This window comes from Leopardus geoffroyi, chromosome B2 (genome assembly GCF_018350155.1).
Source record: "Leopardus geoffroyi isolate Oge1 chromosome B2, O.geoffroyi_Oge1_pat1.0, whole genome shotgun sequence".
Taxonomy (NCBI): Eukaryota; Metazoa; Chordata; class Mammalia; order Carnivora; family Felidae; genus Leopardus; species Leopardus geoffroyi.
The window spans coordinates 129,327,670-129,354,123 of NC_059332.1; the positions used below are offsets into that span (position 1 = coordinate 129,327,670).

The 26,454-nt window shown below is 40.7% G+C and overlaps 1 protein-coding gene across 14 annotated transcripts in view; it reads left to right on the forward strand.

The window, feature by feature from the left end:
* The window catches only part of AIG1 (androgen induced 1), a 314,280-nt gene that overhangs the window by 219,437 nt on the left and 68,389 nt on the right, over positions 1 to 26,454 (forward strand). For 3 of the 14 annotated variants that reach the window (XM_045499861.1, XM_045499862.1, XM_045499852.1), the window contains 2 exons: positions 15,495 to 15,658; positions 22,039 to 22,713. The exons of 1 other annotated variant lie outside the window; for it this stretch is intronic. In XM_045499861.1, coding sequence (XP_045355817.1) covers positions 15,495 to 15,658; positions 22,039 to 22,076 — 202 coding nt within the window. In that variant the 3' untranslated portion in view covers positions 22,077 to 22,713. Of the gene's footprint in view, positions 1 to 15,494; positions 15,659 to 16,287; positions 16,618 to 19,701; positions 20,015 to 20,131; positions 21,242 to 21,630; positions 21,672 to 22,038; positions 22,714 to 26,454 lie in introns of those variants that run through there. 10 more of the 14 variants (XM_045499859.1, XM_045499854.1, XM_045499856.1 and 7 more) reach the window with 7 other exon arrangements.

The window sequence follows — 26,454 nt, forward strand, 5'->3', positions numbered from 1 at the left end:
AACAAGAAACAAGTACAATGAATAGAAAAACAAACAAGGCAGTTATTAATCCAACTGTATCAATAGTTATTTTAAATGCGAATGGTCTAAATATAGGAATTTAAAGACAAAGAGTGTCAGAATAGATAAAATAACAGTACCAAATATGGGTTACCTATAAGGAACCTACTTAAAATGTAAAGGCATAGATTAGCATAAAGGGATAGAGGAATCCATAACATAATAATGCCAGTCAAAATAAAGATGGTGTAGCTGTATTTATTTCAGACAAAACACACTTCAGAACAAACAAAATTATCATGGACAAAGAGAAGCATTACATGATAAAGGGATGAATTTTCCAAGAAGACATAATAATCTTAATGTGTATGCCTCTAACAACTGATAAAACTAATATAACTGCAAGAAGACATATACAAATCCACTAGTACAGTTAGAACTTCAACATCTCTTGGGGCGCCTGGGTGGCGCAGTCGGTTAAGCGTCCGACTTCAGCCAGGTCACGATCTCGCGGTCCGTGAGTTCAAGCCCCGCGTCGGGCTCTGGGCTGATGGCTCAGAGCCTGGAGCCTGCTTCTGATCTGTGTCTCCCTCTCTCTCTGCCCCTCCCCCGTTCATGCTCTGTCTCTCTCTGTCCCGAAAAAAAAAAAAAAAAAAAAAAGAACTTCAACATCTCTTTCAGTAATTGATAGATTAAGCAGGCAAAAAAAAAAAAAAAAAAAAAAAAAAAAAATTGCAAGGATATAGTTGACCTGAACAATACCATCTATCAGCTCAGTCTAATTGACATGTATAGGATACTATATTCAGCAAGAGCAGAGTACACATTCTATTGAAGCTCACATACAGATATACAGGACCATAAAACACACCTGAACAAATTTAAAAGAATAGAAATCATACAAAGTATGTTCATGGTCCACAGTGGGGTTAAACTACAAATCAATAACAGAAAGATAGCTAGAAAATCTCAAAATATTTGGAGATTAAGTAACACATTAATAAATAACACATGTGCCAAGGAATAAATGTCAAAAGAAATTTAAGATATTGCGAACTGAAAAAAATATGAAAATGTAAGTTATCAAAATGTGTAGGATTCAGAGAAAGCAGTGCTTAGAGGTTAATTTAGAACATTGGATGCATATATTAGAAGAGAAATAGGGGCACCTGGGTGGCTTGGTTGGTTAAGCATCTGACTTCGGCTCAGGTCATGATCTTGCAGTTCATGATTTCAAGACCCATGTCAGGCTCTGAGCTAATAGCTCAGAGCCTAGAGCCTGCTTTGGATTCTGTGTCTCCTTTTCTCTCTGCCCCTCCCCAACTCATGTGTTTTCTCTCTCTCTGTCTCTCTCTCTCTCTCTCTCTCTCTATCTCTCTTTCTCTTTCCTTCTCTCTCTCTCTCTCTCTTTCAAAAATAAATAAACATTTTTAAATGTTTTTAAGAAGAAAGAAAAGAAATAGGTCTAAAACCAATAATCTTAAGTTTCCACTTTAGGAGGCTAGAGAAAAAAGAGCAATTTAAGTTAAAAGCAAACAGAAGAAAGGAAATAATAAAAATCAGAGTGAAATTTAACACAGTAAATAAACAAAACCAAAAGTAATTCTTTGTGAAGATCAGTAAAATTTATTAAGCTTTAGTTAGGCTAATTAAGAACAGAGAAGACACAAATTACTAACAGAAATTGAAGAGGAGTCTCACTGCTAATCCCAATGACATTAAAAAAATAAAGGAAAATTGCAAACAACTCTATGCCCACAAATTTGATAATCTAGATGAAATGAACCATTCTACAAAAACTCACTCAAGGGGAGATAGATCATATGAATATGCCTAAACTAGTAGAGAGATTGAATCAATTATTAGTAACCTTCCAAAACAGAAAGCATCAGGCCCAGATGGTTTCACTGGTGAATTCTACCAAACATTTAGAGGAAGAAATGATACTAAGTATCCACAATCTTTTTCAGAATATAGTAGCAGAAGGAACAACTTCTAACTGATTCTATGAAGCCAGCATTATCCTAATATCAAAATTGGAAACATTGCAAGAAAGGAAACCTACAGACACGTATTTCTCATGAACATAGATACAAAAATCCTCAACAATATTAGCAAATCTAATCCAACAATGTATAAAAGGAATTGTTCACAAAGATCAAGTGGAATTTATTCCAGGTATGCAAAGCCAGTCAACATTCCAAAAATCAATTAATATAATCCACCACATTAATAGGCTAAAGAGGAAAAATAATATGATCATATTAATAGATGCAGAAAAAGAATATGACAAAGCCCAACACCTATTCATGATTTTTAAAAAAGAAAAACTCAGCAAAGTATCAATTGAGGAGGACTTCCTCAAATTGGTAAAGAACCATCTATTTAAAAACCTATAGCTAACATCACACTTAACAGTAAAAAAAAAAAAAAACCAAAAAATTGGATGCTTTCTCCTTAAGACTGGGAATAAGGCAAGAATATCTTCTCACCACTTCTTTTCAATAACCAGTGCAATAAGACAAGAAAGGAAAGGAAAGTTATGTAGAGACTAAGAGGAAAGAATAAAACTATCTTTGTTCACAGATGACATGATTATCTATGCAGAAAATTCCAAATAATTAACAGAAGGCCTCCTGGAACTAATTAGTCACTGGATACAAGGTTCATATACTAAAATGAATTGATTTCCTATATACTAGCAATGGACAGTTAGTCTTTCAAATTGAAAACAGTATCATTTACAATAGCACCAAAAAATGAAATTCTTAGATATAAGTCGAACAAAATATGTACAAGATCTATATGCAAAAATTAGAGAACGCTGATGAGAGAAATAAATAAGAGGTAAGTAAATGGAAAAAGAGTCTATATTCTTGAATTGGAAGACCCAATATTATTAAGATGTCAATTCTTATCAGCTTGATCTATAGATTCAACATAGGTCCAATCAAAATCCCAGCAAGTTATTTTGTGGATCTTGACAAACCAATTCAAAGGCTTATGTGGAAAGGCAAAGAACCCAAAATAGCCAACTGAATGTTGAAGAAAAAGAAAACTGGAGAACTGATACTACCTGACATCAAGACTTACTATAAAGCTACAGTAATCAACACAATGTGGCCCTAGTGAAAAAATAGACACAAGGGTTAATATAACAGAATAAAGGGCCCACAAATAGATCCACATAAGTATAGTCAACTGATACTTGACAAAGACACAGAGGCAATTCAATAGATAAAGGATATCTTTTCAACAAATAGTACTGGAACAATTGGAAGTCCATATGAAAACAAAATCTCAATCTGGATACAAACCTTAAACCTTTTATGAAAACAAACTCAAAATCCATCGTAAATCTAAATGTCAAGCTCAATACTGTAAACTTCCAGAAGAAAACATAAGGAATTTGGGTTTGGTGGAATTTTTAGACACAACACCAAAAGCATAAGGAAAATAATTAAATACAGAAGACTGATTTAGCCTGCCTAAATATGATAGAAATATATTTGGTGGATGAAAGATAAGAAAAAAGGAGGGAAGGAGTTATAAGATGGCTGAACCCATATCTTCCATATTAGTAATCAGAAGATACTGTCTAAAGTTGACAAATCAAGAATATCTGCAATATATGGCTATTGTTAAGAAACACAGATATAAGGATGCCTGGGTGGATCAGTCAGTTAAGCTTCCAACTCTTGATTTCAGCTCAGCTCATGATCTCATGATTTCGGAGTTCAAGCCCTGTGTTGGGCTCTGTGCTGGCAGTGCAGAGCCTGCTTGGGATTCTCTCTCCTTCCCTCTCTCTTTGTACCTCCCTGACTTGCTCTCTCTCTCTCTCTCTCTCTCTCTCTCTCAAAATAAATAAATTTTTTTTAAAAAAAAAAGAGATATAGACATAAACGCTAAAAAAAAACAGCTAACATTGTTGAATAAGGCCTTCACTGGGGATCAGGACAAGGCATAGCAAGGAGACCAAGGGCTCCAGTTGGGTATGGCAGGGACTTTGTTTTTAATACAAACTTTCTAGAGCTTTTGATGGTTTAGTTCTGATAAAATCAAAATGAAGTTGAAAAACAAACAGTACAACTCAACTTGAAAAATAATAATTGATTCTACCACCCCTGCCCTGCAGTAGCAAGGGCATAACACCATGGTGTCATCTAATGTCTGTATTTCTATTAATATTGGGAACCCCATCACAAGAGTAGGGCCACATTTACCTTACCTACTGCTCCATGTATGTGTCTGACACATTCTAGACACTGGTCCATATTTATTGAATGGAAAAAGAAACATTTAACAGTTCTAGAAGCAGCACACAGAGGACAAATGTGACAAATAATGCAGAGTTGGCCTCACTGTGATTTGAGACTGGGCACTGGCACAAAGCAAGAGCTCAAGAAATGTCTGGAAATTTGCTGTTTATTAAAGAAAGCTGGCAATTAGAGAGAGAGGGAGAGAGAGAGATTGTTAGTTCAGGGAGGCAACAGGTTCAAGGAAGCTGTATTCATGGCAGGGATAACCAGAACATTAGAGTCCTAAAAATAAGAATCTATGAGAGGGAGAAGCACAAAATGTGCTAGGGAGTCATTAGAGATCATTTTTGCAAAATATGGAAAATTACGATTTTCTGATGTGGGATTGAGGGTGTTCCTCTTCCCCTTGCAGAGCTATAGTGGTTAAGTGCATGGACTTCTCACTATCACAGCCAATTCTGATGATTGCTCAGGCCGTAAGAGTCCCTTGCTGACCACACTCCCCACCTCCTTCTAGTAAGAACACATGTTTCCTACAATGTTCAATGTGTCAACTTGATGTTTGGCATCTGTATACTTTAAGAAGATCCAAATGATTAAAGTTAAGCAAAACCGGTCATGAAGTTTATTAAGGGAAATTCAAATTGAGTTCTCCGGGAAACATCACCATAAGACCAGGTAGGATGTAGAAAGCAAGACTCAAAGGAAGCAATCACTTGAAACCAGTTTAGACATGTGCCAGGACATGTGTTGGAAGAAAATATTCTGAAGTAGCTTATTGGCCTGTCTGTGCGGATAAATTACTCTGATATTTGTGATCTAGAATCAGGAAAAAAACACATTCCCTGATTACCTCATTACAGGAATTCATTCTGGGAGGCATGCACAATTTGCGTTTTTCCCCAAGGATGGGTGGAGGGACTTACAACCTTGAAAATATCTTTGTGTGTGAGAAGTACAGAAAAAAATATTATATATTTCTGCATAAGGAGAAGCAGTGGGGAGATTTTGCTGCTTTGTTCTGTTTGCTTGTTGTTTTTTTTTTTTAATCTAACCTAAGTTGACTGTGCTAATAACTTTATGTTATCTATTGAGTACCTTTCTAAGATAGTAATGTTTATACACCTTTAACAGAGGGAAACTGAGGTTCTCAAAGTGAAATAATATTCAAGGTGACCTATTATGTGGATGAGCTGGAAGTTGATCCAGAGTATAGGAGGCACAGCTACGTAGTCAGGACCAGCTGATAATTGTGGGGCCCAGTGCAAAATAAAAATATGGAGCACCTTGTTCAAAAATGATTACAAATTTTAAGATAGGGAAGCAGAGCATTAAACCAAATGTGGGGCCCTTCTGAGCCCAGGGCCACATGTGACCGCCCAGGGTGCACAGTCCTAATGCTGGCCACTGGCCGCATGTATAGATACCTCCCAAGTAGGTAAATTTGGGCTAGCTCCAATAAGAAAATTGGAAAGACGCCGATAAATGATAAATTATGATTATGCCTTAAAAGATTATCTTGAATACTTTTTTAAACCCACAGTAAATGAACAGTTACATAATTATATCTGTGACTTCTAAAATTACTTCTGTAACTGAGCTAGAGAATATTTCAACACTGCCTCAGATGGGATCCCTCTAGGTGGTAATTGCCTATGAATTGATGCATTAATTCTCTAGCACTACTGCACATATCACCATGGAGAATGTTTTGAGACCTGTTTCCAGAGCCCCGTTCCCATCTAGGCAAATATCCTTTGTCATATTCGCTGGAACCTACAGCCATTTCACTGGGAACCCTGGCAGCCCTCTGCAACATGACCTCCTCAAGGGCGCACCTTTACGTCCTTACTGCTGCTCACCCCACCTGGCACATAGAAGGGACTCAAGAAGTGTTTGCTGAATAAATGAATGAGCACACAAACTCCAGAAAAATCCAGCAGAATTCTAGATTCTCAAAAATGTAGCAAGAACCAGTCTCCTTGCAATACTCAGGAGATGGTCCAAGCAGCCTTCAGAATTGCTCTAAATTGAGATGATTAGGTCTAAAAAAGAGGGTCAGGGGTAAAGCCAGCATTTGAATCAAAACTTACAACTTCCCGTGACAAGTCCTTCAGAAGCATCAGGTTGGAGGTACCATCTGAGACAGACTGAGACCCACCGGGCAGGAAGCTGATGCAACGCGCATCCCGGATCTTGCCCCACCCTGGAGCACACGCTCACTGCCAGCCAAGCAGCGTAGTAAATTCTAGTAGACTAAACGCACATATGAGGCGACTCTTTCTTAAGAGGTAAGTCAGTGCCTCTGCTCAAGGAAGTGTTTATTACTTTCTCCCTGCAGTGGTTTCCCTCCCTTCGGGAGGAGTTGTAAAACCTGACCCCCGAGTTTTATAAGAGACTCAATCTTGTGTTAAAACTTCACCAAAACTGATTTATCTTACATTTTGCAGCATTTCTATATCTCACAGATTTTCTATAACTTTTATAGTCAGTGGGGAATAAAGAAAAAAATTTACACAGAGATTTCATACTTGGATCACTTTTTGGTTCTGAGCACATTAAAAGCTGGCCAGAGCCCTGTTCCCATCCATCCATTGCTTCCTATTCCTCAGAGCACTGGAGGAGGCTGGTGTACAGGCTGAGAGCCAGACTGCTGAAATGTGTATCCTTGCTTCTCCACTTACTGAACCTCTCGGGGCCCCGGTGTCCTCATCTACAAAATGGTAATAATATGACACCTCTCCAAAGAGTTGCTCATATAAAACATTTAATGTAGTGCCTATCATGAAGAGTTCAATGTTGCTAGCCATTAGCTGTTATTGCATGAGTCTGTGTCCTGTGAGTCTTATGAGCAATAGCCCAGCTGTCAAATAGCCTAGCTCCTTATCTAAATGTGACTAATAAAAGCGGTTTTTAAATCCTTTTAAAAATAAACTAATCTTAAGAATTGGAAGGTCATCAGTGGTAAGATAGGTACATGTGTCTCTTCAGGATAAATAAGGGTGACAGAATCAGAAAAGGGGAGGGTGATATACCTTCTTCACTACAGCTCCTCAAGGGTTCCAGTGACCACCACAACTCATGACTGATGGGGGTAGGATGAAATTTTTCTATGTGGCATAAGAGCTACCGAGCTTAACAAGGTCAATTTTTCTTTACTTAACTATTTATCATTTATACCTGGCCAAAATCCAAAATAAATTTGAATGAGACACATACCACTTGGAACATGAAAGTTTCTTGCTTTTACTTCGTGGGAAGAAAGTCAGTTTTCTAATTAGTCTCAATTCTCAAATATATTGTGCTACTAGATGTTGTCTAGTTTTTCCTTTTCCCACTTGTCCCCTGCCTGCCAGACATTATACTTCTCTGTCTTCTTTCCCTGTCGCTAGCGCTTTTTTTTTTTTTTTTTTTTTTTTTTTCTTTTTGGTCTGCTTTCTAGCCTCATTCTCCTCGAACTACCCCTTAGATCTTGATCTTTTCCAGGGCCCTCTCATGGATGCTTCATGCCTCATACTCTACCTGGGTGATCTCAATTTGTTCTGATAGCTCCAACCACCTTCTTTTGGCCAATGAACCCTCTATCTGTATTGCCACATCAGTCCTTTCTCTACAGTCCAAACCCATGTAACTGCCTTCAGGAAATCTCCTCTTGGATCTCTTACAGACACTTCAAATTCAACATGTCCAAACTGAACTCATCATCCCCTCAAACGGGCTCCCTTATGGCATTCCCTATCTCAGGAAATGGCAGCACTCTCCACCCAGTTAATCAAGCCAGGAATCTATGATTCATCCTTAGCTCATCTCACTTCCCTCACTGCCTAAATCCAATCAATCACCAAGTTCTCTTAATTCTATTTTCTAAATCATTGTCTTTCAAATTTATTTTACTGTGAGTAAAAGAAACATCTTTTGTATCATGACCCAGCCAGCGTGCATTAGCCTGTGCGCGCGCGCGCGCGCACACACACACACACAAAAGTGGAACACAAGTTTCACAAAGCAATTTTTATCATCACTTTATGCAAAGTTTTCTGACATTTCTACTATGTTTTCTTCTATTGTTGCTTTTTAAAATGCTAGTAACTAATGGGTTACTGGCAAATGTTTAGCAACCATCTCTTCTGGAGGCAAGGGAGGGGGAACCTGATGTGTAGCATTTGAGTCTGTGGTGTAAATATACCCACCATGGATGAATCTAAGCTACCAACCAAAGAGCTTGCAAACATCCCCGAAATCCAAAAACCAGCTCTCCTGACCATCTCCAGCATGCCACTGCTTATGACCTACAGTTTGATAGACACTGGTCTAAATATTTCTTGAATCTACCTGCTAATTTTCATTCCTAATGCTACCACTCCAATCTGGGCTACCACCATTTCTGATATCATTGGTTTCCAGGTCAACTGATATGTTTCACACTTAGTTATTACTGTTCAAAGACTTCCTGTTGTCCCCAGGAGAATACAGTCTGTAATTCTTACCAGGGCTTAAAAAGCCACCTACAGTTTGGCATCTGCCTGCCCCCTCATGCCCTCTCTCCCTTGATCTCAACAAAAATGTTTTCTTCGTGAATATCTGGGAACTTTCCCTTGTTTTCAGGTCTTTGGATATGTATTCCATCTTTGTTCAACTCTCACTCATCCTTTCTATCACAGCTTAAATGCTACAAATTCATTTATTCACTCTACCACTATGTGACAGACATTATGATAAGTGCTGGTGGTACAATAAGTAAAAATAGACACAGCCCCTCACCTCAAAGAATACTCTAGGCAGGGAGACATATTCAAATAAAGATATCATTCAAATGTAAGTGCTAATAAAAGAAGAGCTTAAAAATAGATTCAGTGCTCTGTATGAGCTAATCTGACCTAATCTAATAGATTGAGGAAAATTCTGCTAAGTGATGACTGATAAATTACATTGATTGAGCTAAGATATAAAGGAGAAGTATGTCTAAGGGATGGGAAACTAACAGCATAGGCAGAAGGAGGAACTTGTAAAAATTTACATGGCACAAAGGAATATGGTAAAATGAAGGAACCAAATGAAAATACAAGCCATGTATGAGAGGGAGTATGAGACAGGTAGAAGCCACTCTATGATGACCACTCTGGACTTCGTTAACAATTTAGGTCTTTAACAATAAAGCAGTGAGGGGCCATTGATGTATTTGAAGCAGGAATATAATGCATTCAGATTTCTGGCTCAAAAAGATTACTCTGGCACTTGTGAGGATGGATCAGAAGGAGACAAAAGTAGATGTGGAGACAATTAGAAACTATTCCAGTACTCTAAACAGAGATGATCACAACACAAATTAAGATGCTGGTGATGGAGACGGAAAAAAAAATCAACACAGTGGAGAGATGTGTGTGTGAGATAACCTTGACAGGATAAGATAATGGGTTGAATATATGTGATGCAAAAGAGAGAGAAGCAGCAAAGATGACTCCCAGATTTGAGCTGCAAAACTGAATGAGTGGTAGTACCGTGTGCAGATAGAAGGAATGCCAGAGGAAGACCACATTTGAGGGAGAGCAGCATGACTTTGGCTTTAGATGTATGGATTTTGAGGTATGCTTAAGGTGTTTTAAGGACCGTTTGATAGACTTCTCTGAAACAGAGGAGAGGTCTGGATTAGGACACAGTTTTGTGAAATATCTACGTATGGGGTTATAGACATGAAGCAGTGGACATAAATGAATTCATTAACTGAGAATGCACACCATGAGAAGAAGACTTCAAAACCAACCCTAAAGAAATTCAACATTTCCTGGTTGGGTAGTGGAGGGTGAACTTACAAAGAGAACCAAGAAGAGTGACCAAAGAGACAAGAGGAAAACCAGGAGAAATTGATGTCAATGAGCTGCTTTGTTTTGGTAGAGTATCAAGACAAGAAGCCAGACTGTTGTGGGAGGAATGAGTTCAAAGTACAGATATGGAGTCAACGAGTACAGACTCCCTGGAGTAATTTGCCTTTGAAGAGATCAAGAACAGTATTTACGAATTTGATGGAAACTTTTTGGTTGTGCTGTAATGAAAGACACCTGTGTAGCACAGCACTTAGATAGGAGGCATTAATAGATGTCATTTTTTTTTAATTGCACATTAAAGTGAACTAAAATGGAGGTATATTTAATAAATAGATAGTCTCAGAAGTATCCTGATACTAGAACACCGGCATATCTGCATATGCACATGTGCGTACACACACACACATGCATCAAATTTTTAGGCTAAAATTAAAATTGGTGTCATTACCTTAAGAATAAGCTATTTGGGGGGCGCCTGGGTGGCTCAGTCGGTTAAGCGGCCAACTTCGGCTCAGGTCATGATCTCGCGGTCCGTGAGTTGGAGCCCCTCGTCGGGCTCTGTGCTGACAGCTCGGAGCCTGGAGCCTGTGTCAGATTCTGTGTCTCCCTCTCTCTGACCCTCCCCTGTTCATGCTCTGTCTCTTCCTGTCTCAAAAATAAATAAACGTTAAAAAAAAAAAAAAAAAAGAATATTTGGGCACGAAGACAGGAAGGCTTTAGAACAAGATAGAAATTGAAAGTCAACCAAGAACCGGGAACTCTCCACAGATAGATGAGCAAGGCCATGAGTCATTTTTGTGCCGGAAATTGAGCCCTGATCTTATCAAGGAAACAAATGGCGAAAGCACAACTTGTCAGAACAAGTAGGTGCATCATTCACACGGATCCAGTGAAACCCACATAACACAACTTCTGTGTCTGAGGTGCAGTGAAGACAATGTTTGTTAAAAAGAAAACCCTCACTGCATTTTGGAGACTATAGTAAAATCCTCATTTAGGGAACCAAGTCCATGAAGCAGAAAAGAAGTCAGTTCTGCATCATTCCTTTCCCAGGCTTGCTGTTTTTCCTGCACATTCTTTAGTCCAGTCTCGGCTTCTTTACCTGTAAAATGGGGATCGTACCTCATACAGTGGTTGAATAAGGTGAAGGAGATTACACACCATATCAAAGCACCACACTTAGAATGGCTTTCCACTCCCCTGCCCTGAGAATTTTACATTTCCACTGTTTTTTTTGTTTGTTTGTTTTTGTTTTTTTTTTTGGAACACAACCTCACTCTTTTGTTCACCTACTGTCTGTAGCTACTTTTGCACTAAATGGCAGAATTGAGAGTTGTGACAGAGACCATATGGCCTCCAAACTGAGAATATTTACTATCTAGTTCTCTACAGAAAAGCTTTGCTGATGACCAAAGGCATAGAGATGGGGGAGGTGGGAGATTTTTTAAATTATTTTTTTAAAGTTATTGTCAAAGTGCCTGTCATATAGTAAAGGCTTATGTTGTTGTTTTTGGTATTTCTTTATTCAGTTATTAATTCAATAAATAAGTATTGAGTGAATCCTGTGTGCCAGACACTGTTCCAAGGGCCACAGAATCTAGCAATGAACATAACAGATAAAAATATAAAAATGCTGGGGCGCCTGGGTGGCGCAGTCGGTTGGGTGTCCGACTTCAGCCAGGTCACGATCTTGCAGTCCGTGAGTTCGAGCCCCGCGTCAGGCTCTGGGCTGATGGCTCAGAGCCTGGAGCCTGTTTCCGATTCTGTGTCTCCCTCTCTCTCTGCCCCTCCCCCGTTCATGCTCTGTCTCTCTCTGTCCCAAAAATGAATAAACGTTGAAAAAAATATATATATAAATGCTTATGCTCATAGGACAGATGATAAACAGATAAGTAAAAATAAATACAGTAAATTGGCTGGGGAGAAAAATAAAGAGATGGAGAATAGAAAGATTGAGGACAAAGGTTGCAACTTTTAGATGCAGTGGCCTGGGAAGACCTAATTGAGAAGGTGTCCTTTGAGTGAAAACCAAAGGACAAAAGGGAACGTTGGGCGTACTGTAGGGGAGATAGGGGTAAGAAGTAATGTGCCCATCACAGGAACACATAAAATGTGCTCAATGTTCTTAAGGAAGGCCAGGGAGTCAGTGTGGCCGGAGTGGAGTGAGCAAGAAGAAGGGGAAAAGTCAGAAAAGTGCCCGGCAAGTTCCCTGAAGAACCACCTGGGGTCTCTGGCTTTTAGTCTAAGTGAGAGGGGAAGCAAGACTTTTGAGCAAAGTAGTGGCACAACCTGATTTGCATGTAATCTAGATCAGTCTGGCTGCTCCAATGAGAATGGCCTACTGAACAGACAGTAGCAAGGGTAGAAACAAAGACATAGGAAGCTCTTGCAGTAGTTCCAGCGAGAGATGACGATGGCTTGAACCCAGATAGTAGTGGTGGCCATGGTGAGAAGTAGATGTCTTGGGTCTATTTGGAAAATAGAGCCAATGGGATCCAAGGATGGATTGGGTGTGGGTTGTGAGAAAAAGAAAAGTCAGAAATGACTCCACATTTTCTGCCCCAAACTACTGCTGCAATAATGTAGTAATCACTGATGTGAGAAGTGAAAGATGTGGAAGATGCATGTTCGCTATTAGATGGTGGGGAGACACATGCAGGAATTAGGATGCAGGGATGATGAGGACATCATGGAAGTGTTGGGTTGGAGATGCATCCTCCCATGGAGATGTGTGGTGGACACCTGAGTATCGAACTCTGGAAATCAGGGAGAGGTCAAGACTAGAGATGTAAATGTAGGAGTCATCTACAGATAGATGGGACATGGTTGTGGTTGTTATATCTCTTCAGTAGTATGAGATGGTTCCATTCAGACCAAAAGTACACTGCAAACAGTGTCTGAGGAGCAGAGGCCTGCATAAGACACATTACCAAAAGCTGCCAGTGAAAAGTTCATGCTACCAGAAGCAAGTAGAAAGCCAGGAACAGGTAGAAAAAATGCAACTAGCATTCATAATTTGAATTGCTGCTAATTTGCCTAATTAAGGAAACAGTTTCGCAGTGAGTCACATTATAATTTTATAAGTTGGTTTGCAAAGTCAATTATAGCTTTATAGTATTACATTTGGGGGATATTGCATATTATCTCAATGGAAATTAATAAGCCACTTGATGAGCACACAACATTCCTTACACCAGTGAAGAAAAGATTAGGAAGAGAAAACTGTCTCTAATTTATGGACACAGTATGATGCATCAGAATCCCATAAGGTAGTTCTAAAAATTTAATATCTGCTGATTCTCACAAATCCTTCAACCTTTTTAAGAAAGAAAACTCTTGACTTGCTTGGCTTCCTCTCTTGGTAAAAAGCCTTTAGTTTGAACAGTTATTCAAGCTGACCTGGATGCACCTAATGACCATTTCTTCCCACTAAGACCATGTTTCTCCACCTTTCTTTCCTTATTGAACACCCCACCAAGGGACCTTTCTAGGTAATTTTCATTCCCAATCTCCAACCCATAAAAATGTTGTATTGTGGTAAAATATACACAACGTATTTATCCTTTTAACCATTTAGAATTGTACAACTCAGTCATTAAATACACTCACAATGTCATGTAACCGTCACCACCATCTTTATCCAAAACATGTTCATTTTTTGACATAAACTCTGTACTCCTTATACCTTAACTCCCTATTCCCCACTCCCCACAGCCCTCCCCCCTCTATTACACTTCCTGTCTCTGAATTTGCCTGTTCTAGTATCTCATATAGGTAGAATCATACACTATTTGTCCTTTTGCATCTGGCTTCTTTCACTTAGTATATTTTCAAGGTCCGTCATGTTGTAGCATGTATCATAGTGTCGTTCTTCTTCAAGGCTGAAAAATACTACCTTGTATGGCTAGACCAGTCTTGTGTATCCATCCATCCTAGATGTACACCTGCACCGTTTCCACACCTCTTGGCTATTGTGAATGGTGCTGCTGTGAACATTGGGGTACAAATATCTGTTTATGTTCCTGCTTTCAATTCAGTTCTTTTGGATTTATACCGATGTGGACTAGCTGGGCCCATGAAATGTTAACACCACAGATGTACTGTGTACCTGTTTATGTTCTGTGTATGTATGTGTCTGTGCTTAACACATAAAAACAGTAAGATTTCTTCACCACCCTGTCAGAACCAATTTTCACCTCTTTGAGGGGGAGTGGTATCACCCTCACTGAGACAGCAAGCTCTAAGATAAATATCCCCAGGGTTCTCGCGTCAGTGCGGTAAATATATAGGTAATAGATACACAAGGTGCTTAACAATGAGTGAAGCCGTGGGTGATAAGGAAGATGACCCCAAAACACATAAGTATCAAAAGTAATACTTATTCCTCCTGCAATAATATATTTATATTATAATTAGTCTTCAAAATCGACAGCAGTTGATCAAGTGATGAACCCAAGAATGTTTCGGAAAATTACTTTTTACAGTTGTGTTGAGACCAAACCAAGTGAGTAAAAATTCTAACTCAACTTTTGAAAACAGTGGAGATTAATGATGTTGTATTCCCACTGAACCTAAAATATCTCCGGAACACAAACAGAATGATTACAAGCAAGTATTACGTGCACTAGGGGAAAACAAGGAAAGAAATAAATACAGGAGCCAACAATCCAGGTGGTAGGAAGCCAAGTGCCGGTGAGGTTACAGGATGGCTCTGTCAGTAGAGACACACTGCAGGTTATGCTGAGAACACTGCTGAGTACGCACTGGTATCTCGTTGGAAGGCAGTATGGAAGACACCTGCACATACTCGCCTAGGTTGGATTACAGTGTGGCTGCCTGATGCTATAGTGTCTCAGTATGTAAGGAAGAAATGAAGATTATATAAGAGTCTTGAGAGAAACACGTTTCAAATACCTGACCAGAACCCATCAAATGTCAGGAAAGACAAGGAGAAACCAAAGAACTGCCAGATTGGAGGAGACTAAGATGGGACTACCAAGTACACGTGGGACCCTGGACCAGAAAAAGGGCATTCGTGGGGAAATGGGAATTCCGAATAAAGTCTGCAGTCCAGTTAGAAATGTTGTACAAATGCGAATGGCTTCGCCTTAGTTAATTGTGCCATGGTTATACAAGTTAACATTCAGGGAAGCTGAGGTGAAGGGCTTACTGGAACTCTCTGTACCATATTTGCAACTCTTCTGTGAGTCTAAAATTATTTTAGAATAAAAAGTATAAGAAAACAAACAAACAACAACAAACTTCCTGGTAACTCCTGAGTGTCAGAAGTGAAGTTGTGACACACATTGCTGAAGAGTGGTGTGAGTGGAGGGTCCATATTCACAATAACAGGAGTTTGAAATCTGACATGAGAGGAACTCCTGTCTTTGTCTCCTTTCCAATTCTATTGCAGGGTGTGCTGGGTGCATCACGTAACTGGGATGTGGGTGTATCCTTTCCTGGAACACATTGGCCCAGGAGCCAGAATCATCTTCTTTGGGTCTACAACCATCTTAATGAACTTTTTGTACCTGCTGGGAGAAGTTCTGAACAGCTATATCTGGGATACACAGAGAAGTAAGTATTGTTTAGGGGAGCATAAAGCAGGAGAACTGCTGTCTAAAAGAGTGTGTGCAGACACTGAAGGAAAATTCCATTGTAGCCAAGGATCACTTATGAAGAGTTTCATTTTTATAACTACACAGTGTTAATTTAAGAGCCGCTGGCATTTACCTGAAAGGTTTATTACTCACTTTGTCTTATTAGCTAGTAAAACATCCAAATCTCAGAGAAAAGAAGCATGTCTATAAAATTTTATAGGGAGAAATGTAGCGTTAACAACAACAACAAAAATTTAGGAAGTTCACTCTGATCAGAAAATACTGCGTTAGCTAAAGGGACCTCCCCCAATTAAATAGATAAAATATTAAACGTAACCAAATAGTCTCATTAAAAGCCACCCAGACCTCCACTTCTTACATCATCCCTTGTGTGGGTGCAGTAGCTTCAGAGAGGTCTCCCCCACTGTTCTGCTAGAACCCCAAGCAGCTCAGACTACCTGTGGCCACTGTGATTCACCAGTGACTGTCATATTCAAGGGCTGGAGGTGACAAAGAGGTACAGGCAGTAAAGGTAATAATACTTCATTGCTGTAGAAACTCTCTTAACCTATGACTTGATTTATCTTTTGTTTCTGTTTACGGCAGCGCCTCTATCTTGGCAAGGCACGTAATCTTACCCAAGCTGTGCAAACCCCTGTCCAAAGCGTATGTAAGATAACATAACAAATGGGAAGGTGGAAAAAGCAACAGCACCGTATGTAGTGGTTTGAGTCCTGCATGAAAGTATTTCCAAAGGCAAAATTGTTTGGGAATTTTGGAGAGTTCTGGGCATCTCCGCCAATAGAATCACAACATTCTAGACATCACTCGCAAATGATCTCTGTTCCACAAACACTGAGCACCCTACGTTGTGCCAGACACTGTGCCAGGAACCGGATCTTATTAGACAAATAAAACACAGTCGTTGCGTGGTTACCAAATTGGACTTTTTTGTGTGTGGACCTTCTAAGATTGTGTGTCAAGGCATTGGCCAATGGTAAGTGGCCAAGAGGAATTTAAGGATTTCTTTTCTCGGCAGCTGGCTTAATTTTAATAAGTGGTCTATTAGAAAAAGTGTCAAAATGTTTCATTCAGTTCAGGCCACAGCTTGGGAAACCAGAAATTAATCTTTTAATAATTCCTTCTCTGTTTAATGGGAATAGTAATCTTTATTAGTTAACTTATGAAAGTATTTAGCTAACTTGCAGAAATATTTTGAGAACAAAATGTAAACATTTCTCAGCTTCTTGGGAGAAAGGCCATATTTAAATGTAGGCTAATATGCTTTCTATATGTTATTCAGGAAGTATTTATGACTCTTTCCCCTTGATTTAGCTTGATTCCAATGGTCATTTGGCCATTGTCCTGCTACTCCTAAGAGAAGATGGCCTGAAGACCAGGAAAGAGAAAAATCCGGTGTGGATTCATAGAATACTGCTCTTTAGCAGCTCTAAGTGAGAAGTTAAAAATGAATAGTGAAACTCAGGGTTTTTTTTAATGATCTGTTCAATTTAATTTGGGCCATTCTCGTAAGTAAGGTTGACTCATATTCCACAACTCATTTTAGGTATGGAGATTAATTTTATCTACATGGGACCATCTAGTTAATTCCACAAAGGCAGATGTTTCATGTCAAGTGGACACATTTTTCTCATCTATGAGAAGGATTGCAAACTGATGGCCTCCCCCCAAATTTACTTGCCAAAAGTTTTGTTAGACCTGCGTGGTGGGATTTTTCTTTTTGAACCAACATTTAAAAATTGGGAGATTATACATACAGGCCAGATTCACCAGCTTATCAGATACTTTTTTAAGATCTGGCAACACCAGGCCCACCAAGCCCACTTATGGCAACAATGGATCAGTTGCCCCCTTGAGCTGGCTCCTTAAGTGTTCCTAGTTTTCACCTGGCCACTTTGCTCCACTACATTAGCTGCCTGTTTCCATACATGGTTAAATTTGAAAGTGCTGATTAAAAGCAGTATGTGCCGTATGTGTGTGTGTGTTTGCGTGTGTTGCAATGAACTGAATACAGTCAGGGAGAGTGTTAGAATCCTGAGTACATTTACTATGTCCAAAACAAAATCCCCCAAGAAGCAGGGATATCACACGGAGCCCCCTTCCTTGTATCCATAATGATTTTTAATGGCTTCACTTCTTCCACTTGGTTATGCTATGTTGACTTCAACTTCGAGACAGAATCACATTATTACAGAATCATTGAACAGAAAAGGATATTAGAAACCCAGAAAAGCTGGCTTTTTTACTAAGAAGCAGCTGAGCCTGGAAATCCTAGGTGACCCACCAATATAGGTGGTGGCAGAGCCAACACCTTCTGCATAATGCCCGGTCCAGTGTTACTTTTACTGAGCCATCAGATTGTCACCATTGGAAATCCAGACCCATGAGAGGCTAGAAACCTCACTAAGACCCATGGACCTAGTTCATAAAATAACAAAATAGACCAACTTGATAAGAACAATGAACAAAAAGCCCTTAAATAGGCTAAATTTATATGTAAGCATTTGCTCTTTTTATTTTTTTTTTTTATTTTTTTTTTCAACGTTTATTTATTTTTGGGACAGAGAGAGACAGAGCATGAACGGGGGAGGGGCAGAGAGAGAGGGAGACACAGAATCGGAAACGGGCTCCAGGCTCTGAGCCATCAGCCCAGAACCCGATGCGGGGCTCGAACTCCCGGACCACGAGATCGTGACCTGGCTGAAGTCAGACGCTCAACCGACTGCGCCACCCAGGCGCCCCACATTTGCTCTTTTTAAAGAAAAGTAACTCTAAGTGGAGTTGTGACTCTTGTAATGGTTTGCTAGGGCTGCTACAGCAAAGTACGGGGTGACTTAAACCCAGCAAGAGCTGGGTGACTTAAACAATAGAAATGCAATGTCTCACAGCTCTGGAGGCCAGAAGGCCAAAATGAAGGTATTGGCAGGAAAGGTTCCTTCTGAGAACCATGACGGAGGGATCTCTTCCAGGCCTCTCTCCTTAGCTTGTAGATGACCATCTCATGTTCACATGACAGTTGTCCCTGTGTGTGAGGCTGTCTCCAAATTTACCCTTTCTATAAAGACAATGGCCATATTTGATTAGGGTCCACCCCAATAACTTCATTTTTACTTGGTAAAGACCTTATCTCCAAATACAATCACATTCTGAGGTACTGGGGGTTAGGTGTGTGGAGACACAATTCCACCCATAACACTCTGCCTTCTGACCCCAAAATTCATGTCCTTCATTCATACAAAATACATTCCCAACAGCCCCAAAAGTCTTTCCAGCATAAACTCTTAGGTCTAAAATCTCATCTTATTTATTTATTTTTTTTTCAACGTTTATTTATTTTTGGGACAGAGAGAGACAGAGCATGAACGGGGGAGGGGCAGAGAGAGAGGGAGACACAGAATCGGAAACAGGCTCCAGGCTCTGAGCCATCAGCCCAGAGCCTGACGCGGGGCTCGAATTCACGGGCCGCGAGATCGTGACCTGGCTGAAGTCGGACGCTTAACCGACTGCGCCACCCAGGCGCCCCTAAAATCTCATCTTAAATATCATCTAAATCAGGTCTGGTTAAGACTTGGGGTATAATTCATCTTGAAGCACAATTGCTTTTCAGTTGTGAACCTGTGAAGCCAGACAGAAAGTTATCTGCTTCCCAAACATAATAGTGAGACAGGCATAGAATATACACACCCTTTCCAAAAAGGAGAAATCACAGCGGGCAAGGGCGTCACAGATCCCAACCAAGTGTGAAATGTAACAGGGCAAATTCTATTAGATTTAAAGGCTTGAGAATGATCATCTTTGGCTGAATACTCCATCCTCAGGCCACTTCCCCTTGCCCCTGGGTGGAAGCCTTACCCTCTGGAGAAGACTAGCCCCTGAACCACCTTAGAAGTCATTCTTCTTTCATTTCATGCTGCCTCTGTCCCTTTTAGTCCTGGCTGGCAGGGTTCCTGCTGGCACAAAATTCTCAAAAACCTTTTTGGCTTCCCATGCAATCCACAGAGGTCCACATCATCAGACAAGAAGGTCCCCCACAAATCTCTCGTGGCTGCTGCTGAAATGGTTAATTGGATCCACGAATGGCATGCCCTCATCTCTTTAGCAAATGGTCATCCTGCCACCCCCTCTTGGCCTTCTCTCTGAGGTTAGGCTCTGAGGTTAGGACTTCAACATATGAATTTGGGGGCCCGGTGGTGGGAGGACACAATTCAACCTGTAACAGCTGAGATATTTCTGTACTTAAGCTAAGAATTTATTCCAATTCCAGTGTGTCTAACTGGGGTGACCAATCTTATTAAAGTAAAACTTAATACGACCAGAAATGAGTGTCCAAAAGTGAAAGGTTGGGGTGAGGAGAGAGACGAGCAAAAGAGAAAGGAGGTTGGAGCCAGATCTTTATGACAGAAACCCTCTTTCTTTTTTTCTCCCACAGCTGCCCATCCAGCTCATGGCCCACCCAGGCCCACCCAGGCCTGCAGTGTCCCAGCACTGCCCTCTGGTTGAGCCCTTCTCCCAGCCTAGGGGAATCACATGTGACTAACTCTCTCAGGGTCCATCAGCTCTTCCTCCAGGTTCCCAAAAGCACGTCCAGCTTTAGCTTTGTGACAGGTTTCTTTCTGCTATTTGTGTGGAAATTATACCTCTGGTTCTTCCAAATATTATTTACAGCTGTCTAATTTTTTCCCTCTACCTCAAAGCTGCCAAACTAAAGTAGGTGGGGAGCCATTTTTCCTGTCTGGGTCAATGAACACCCCCTGTTCTCCACCCCCGCTTTTGAAGATTCCACTGTCGCTGCCAAGTCAACCCATCTGCAGGAGAACACTTAGGAGGAAACAGACTTTAAGGAAAAGCAAGCAGTTATTAGTTCCTGAGAGCTTCTCCACAGGAGAGGGAACGTGGGACAAAGTTGGGACCCAAGTCATGTGTGCTGCTTGAAAGGAATCCCTGTTGTGTTTTTCTGCCTTTGCCTTGGTTACCAACAACTAAGGCATCTCCTGGCCTTCTCCCCCTTAACCCTATGCCTCCTCCCTTCAGATGTCCTTACTCCTCAATCTGAAGTTTTCCTTAATATGATTTCTGAGAAGCACTTTGGAAGAAGTGTTACAGATCTGTGCCAGTTCCTTAGTCATGAAAACCAAACCTGAAAGACTGTCTAAGAACACCTGTTCAGAGCATGTTACCCACATTCCCACCACCACCGCCCTGGCCCCACAAAACAAATACCGGGAGCTGGGTGCTGAGGGGAAGGGGAATCCTCCCTAATATGAGCCCTGTGAGAGTAACCCTCTGGGATGAGGCTTTACATTTTTTTTTATATTGTGAAGTTCCTTATTTTATTCTGCTTTCCCACTAGCATAGCCTTCTGAGGCCTTCCTCGTATTCATTGTTTATAAACTGATTCCATAATGATTAAATGAGCTCCTTCTGTCAGTCAGGCACTGTGTTAGGTGCTAGGGATATTAGCAGAAACAAAACAGTTAAGCTCTCTGCCTTCAGAGAGCTTACGACTTGTAAGAGAATACCAATAAAAGCTGCAAAGCAATATGTGGGGTTCTTTTGTTTCGAGCAAAAAGTCTGAGAATTTGGTTTCAGATGAATAATATTTAGCAAGAAGCAAAAGAAAGAAGCGGGGAGCATTTACCAGTTTAACTTTAATGCATGACAATGACTTCAACATTTTCATCTCCAGGAAAACGAAACATCATTAACTAACTATTCACTACAGACCACAGGCAGAGGTCTTACTGGTCCAGTACATATGAGTCTCTCAGGAAGTAAAACATAGTTCTCCCAGGAGTGGGGTGAATAGAGGGAGAACTTGAGTTTAAGTACACAAAGGTATGGAAATAAACAGTTCTTGTGCCTAACTGCCTAACAAGCTCTCGGTGAGTTAAAACAAAATTTTTTTTTTCTTCACTTTTGAAAATCCAGAGTCCTTGCCTTGAGAAGAAACAGGACCAAAATCAAAATAAGTAAGGTCTGTTTGAGACTCATCAGCTGCACACCTTCCAATGTTAGAAGCTGGTTACAAAGCGGTCTGGTGGGGGTTTCTGTACAGACTCAATGAGTCAAGAATTGACTTGCACCCCTCACTCCCAGATGCCATAAGACCCGGGTGTGTCCTGATCTCAAGGTAAAGGGTGGGGACAGAGGTCACTAAAGAAGTTTCAGGAGAAAGTAGGAAAGGATTTTCCTTCTTAGCTAGGAGAAAGGGAGTGGGTACAACAGAGTGGATGGGGAGACGTGTGCGGAGAGGAGAGGGGTTTTTTGAGCAGCCTTGGCAAAGCTGCTCACAGTTTAATCTGATGTTAAAATAAAGTACTTTGCCTGAATTTCTAGGTATGGAAGAAGAGAAAGAGAAGCCTAAATTGGAATGAGAGCTGAGTCTAAATGAAAGAGCTGGATTGAGCCACCATTGAGGACTCTTACCCCCTGGGCATTGGCAATACAGGAGAGGAAGCGGCAAAGAAAGCAGCGGAATTCACCTCGGCCTCCCTGCCCCAGAGCGGGGGGCACCTTTATAGAGAAGCTTATATAAGAATAGGATACGGTTATTTCCAAAATAACTTGCCCTCATTATGTTTTAAAGAAGACTTTCCAAAGTCATTACTGATAATAACATCTTTTTTTTTCCTCTTCTAGTTTTTAAAACTAAAATTGGTCATTGGATTTTAATTTTTGCAATTGTGATTCCATTTAACTGAGGAAGAATACAACTCGGTTGTGTTTCTTGTTGAGAAATACGTGAAAATCAAAGGGATAGATGTAAAGCAAGGCATTTGCGTACTGAGCCCTGCAGGTGGCTGGATAAGGACCCTGGACCACAGGGCAAGTCTGCAGGAAATATGCTGGATGTTCTGTATTGCAATAATGTCACCATTGCCTCAAACAGGCAATGTTAGTAATAATCACATGAAGTTAGTCAAAACCTAAGTGTATCTGGGTCTCATGACTTAATCTTGTGAAACTTTTCATATATGCAAACAAACTTTAATAAAGACCAAGTAACCCCAATCTGATGCATGGTGTATTGAACATTGGTGCCTCCTCTCTTATTTTGTTTCTGTTACCTCTTGAAAATGGGTGTACTGAACATAGGTCTTAATAATTTTCTGATTTTAAAAATGTGTATCTTTTAAAAAATTTTTTTGAATATTTATTTATTTTTGAAGGGGGCGGGCAGAGAGAGGGAGACACAGAATCCAAAGCAGGCTCCAGGCTCTGAGCTGTCAGCACAGAGCCTGAAGTGGGGCTCAAACTCACGAACCATGAGATCACAACCTGAGCTGAAGCCAGACACTTAGCCAGCTGAGACACCAGGGTACCCCAAAAATGTGTACCTTTTTGATAAATCTAAAAAGAATATTTTTTTAATTTATTTACAAAGTCTTTGACCATAATTATTTGAAAATAATACTAATGCAGAACATGGAGTAGAGAACACATAAAAATAAATCTTAGATGGGGCGCCTGGGTGGCGCAGTCGGTTAAGCGTCCGACTTCAGCCAGGTCACGATCTCGCGGTCCGTGAGTTTGAGCCCCGCATCGGGCTCTGGGCTGATGGCTCAGAGCCTGGAGCCTGTTTCCGATTCTGTGTCTCCCTCTCTCTCTGCCCCTCCCCCGTTCATGCTCTGTCTCTCTCTGTCCCAAAAATAAATAAACGTTGAAAAAAAAAATAATAATAAATAAATAAATAAATAAATAAATAAATAAATAAATCTTAGAGAAATGTAAGGAAAAACTAATCAAAATAAAAGCAGAAATTAAGTAAGACAGCAGGAAAATAACAGTGGAATTGATACATAAGTAAATTGATTAATAAATACAGAATTTCATCTATACAAATATCATTAAAATATGCACACTAGAGAGAGAAACACAAATACTTGGCAATATAAACAGTATGAAACAAATTAATTATAAAAATAAACTTTATAGCTCTATGGCAACAAATTCTTAGAGCCCAATGAAATGTGCAATTTTCAAGTAAATGGATTCAATAAGAACTGGAAAACTGTAATAGACTGATATTCATGGGAGACTTTTTTTAAAATGTTCAAATAACTATCTCCAAAAAAGGAGTTGGGTCCAGAGTGTTTTATGAGCAAGTCCTTGAAAACTTTCAAGTAACAACCCTGTTATTTAAACTGTTCCAAGATTACAGAATGATGAAACACTTCCCAAATTATTTATCAAAGTTAATATAACCGTCAAAATAAAGCCAATGTAGCAAAATAAAAATTTTCATTCGTTTTAACTAAGGTATCAGCCACATAAATCCAGTACTATATAAATAATTTTTCAAAACTGAATAAGATTTACTCTAAAAATTTAAGGATGGCTTAATACTAGGATTTTTATTCAAAAACATTCTCAATAAAATCATCCCCCCTCATCTGCAGGGGCTACCTTCCAGGACCCCCAGTGGGTGCCCAAAGCCATACATAGTACCAAACTGTATATATACTATGTTTTTTCCTCCACATATATGCCTATGATAAAGTTTAAATTTATAAATTAGGCACAAGAGATTAACAGCAATAATAATAAAATAAAACAATTGTAACAATATACTGACATACAAGTTACGTGAAATCTTATTACTGTACTCACCCCTTCTCGTGATGGATGTGAGGGCATGAGGTGAGGTGAATAACGCATGACTGTGGGTAACTGAAATATGGAAAGTACAACTATGAATAGTGAAAACTCAGATAAGTGGGGGACCACTCTAATGCACAAAAGAAAAAAAATTACATGATTCTCTCCATAGTTGCCCCAAACCATTTGGGAAATTTTAAGTTATTTCTGATAATAATATTAATAATGTAAAAACATGCCATATCATGAGATATTCCCTTTCAAGGCCAGAAATAAGATAATGAGAGTTGTGGCCAATATGGTGGAGAAGTAGGGGGAATCCATACTTCCCGCGTCTCTCAAACAAAGACGTGTAGAAGCCAAAGGACCTTGAACACCAGAGCCTGGGAGGAAAAGAGACTTGAATCCACTAGGAAGAAAATGGAGAAGCTGGAAAAAAGATAGGTGGGTAACTGTGAACTGGGGGAGATTAAAAAAAGGCCCTGTGGGCACGGAGGGGAGGGACCCCCTTCTGCGGAGAGACAAAGGGAAGAGAAAGAGCGGGCGGGGAAGTGCAGGACCGTAGCTGGACAGGAGAAAGACCTCGGATTGAGACTGAGAGGCATCTGATTCTAACTGCGGGGCTTTCTCTGGACTGGGGCGGGCTCCCTATTCGCACACCTGGGGAGGAGGGGCGCCAGCCCTGGGTACCGTGGTAGGTCAGGGCTCAGTCCGCAGCTGGAGAAAGTGGTTCCCTCCCTGGAGGGCTGCGCGATAGCACAGAACCTGCCTGTGTCCGCCACCCCGGGCACAGTGGCTGGGCTGAGGGCTCAGTCTGCAGGGAGGAAAAGGTGGCCGTTTCCCTGGAGTGCCGTGGGAAAAGACAAAGCCTGCCTGCGTCCGCCACCCAGGGGACTCCCGGGGAAGGCAGCGGCTCAGTCCACAGTAGGAGAAGGCGGTCCTCCCTGAAGTGTGGGGGGCACAGACAAAACCAGCCGAGACCACGTATCACCGTACCGAGAGGCGCTTCTCCAGCGCCAGAACGCACGGAGCGGGACTTTGAATCCTAGCCAAGCGCAGGGTCAGGGGAGTTGGCGGAGCAAGAAAGAACCACCCCGTCTGCGCCCACCGAGTGAGGACGACTCAAACTGAGTCCACCGGGTTGGCTTCGTGGAGAAGAGACTGAGGGATCACCATCCCCCCGCCCCCCCCAACCAAGGCGGGGCCTCAGGGATCACTCCCCCACCCATAGTGGAGGTGGGTCCACATTACGCCAAACCACGCCCCCCTTGCGCTGGGTAACCGCGTAGCCACCAGATCGGCCCAGACCCTGCAGACAGCTACTCCCAACAAGCGGTGCAGCATTACCTGGATTAACTCTAGGTCAACTCTGGATATATAAATATATTCTACTCATCCTTTGTCCTCCTTATCTCTTCCCTCCCCTAGGCTGGCTACTCTGGTTATTGGTCTCTCTAAACAGACATATTTAATCCATTGTCTTGATAACATGTTCTACCCCTCCTTCTTTACACTCCTTTCTCTCTGGAATAATCAAGCCATAGAGTTTCTCTGTCTGGGTAACTTTATCTTCGTTTCATTTTCCCCACCTCCTTCTTTAATTTCCCTTCTCTCTCTCCGGATTAAGCCTTTTAGTCTCTCTGCCTAAATCGATGTTTATTTTTTCTACCCCCCCTCCATGCGTTTCTCTCCTTGTATGTGCTCTTCCATCAGCACCGCCTCCACCCTCTTTACTTGTAGTCGGTGTTTTTGGGTTTTTCGTTTTTAGTCTTTAGTTTTTTGTTTGTGTTTATTTGTTTGTGTTATTCGTGTGTTTGCGTGTTTTTGTCTCCTGTTTGTCTGTTTTCCTTTACAGGGCTACTCCAAGGAACAAATCAAAGCACACCTGGTGGAGGGTCCAAAATATCACTATGAGTAGGGTAATAAAATAACCAAAGTCACAACAACAGAGAGCAAGTAACAATCTCTGAAAAAACACCTCCTGAAGGACCAGGCTCTGGACAGTGTATGACCCTCTTTCAATATAGCAGTGCTCACAGGTGCAGAGCACACAAACTTTTAAAATGCATAAGGGACAGAAGACTAGACAAAATGACGAAACAGAAGAATTCTCCTCAAAAGAAATTCCAGGAAGTAGCGACAGCTAACGAATTG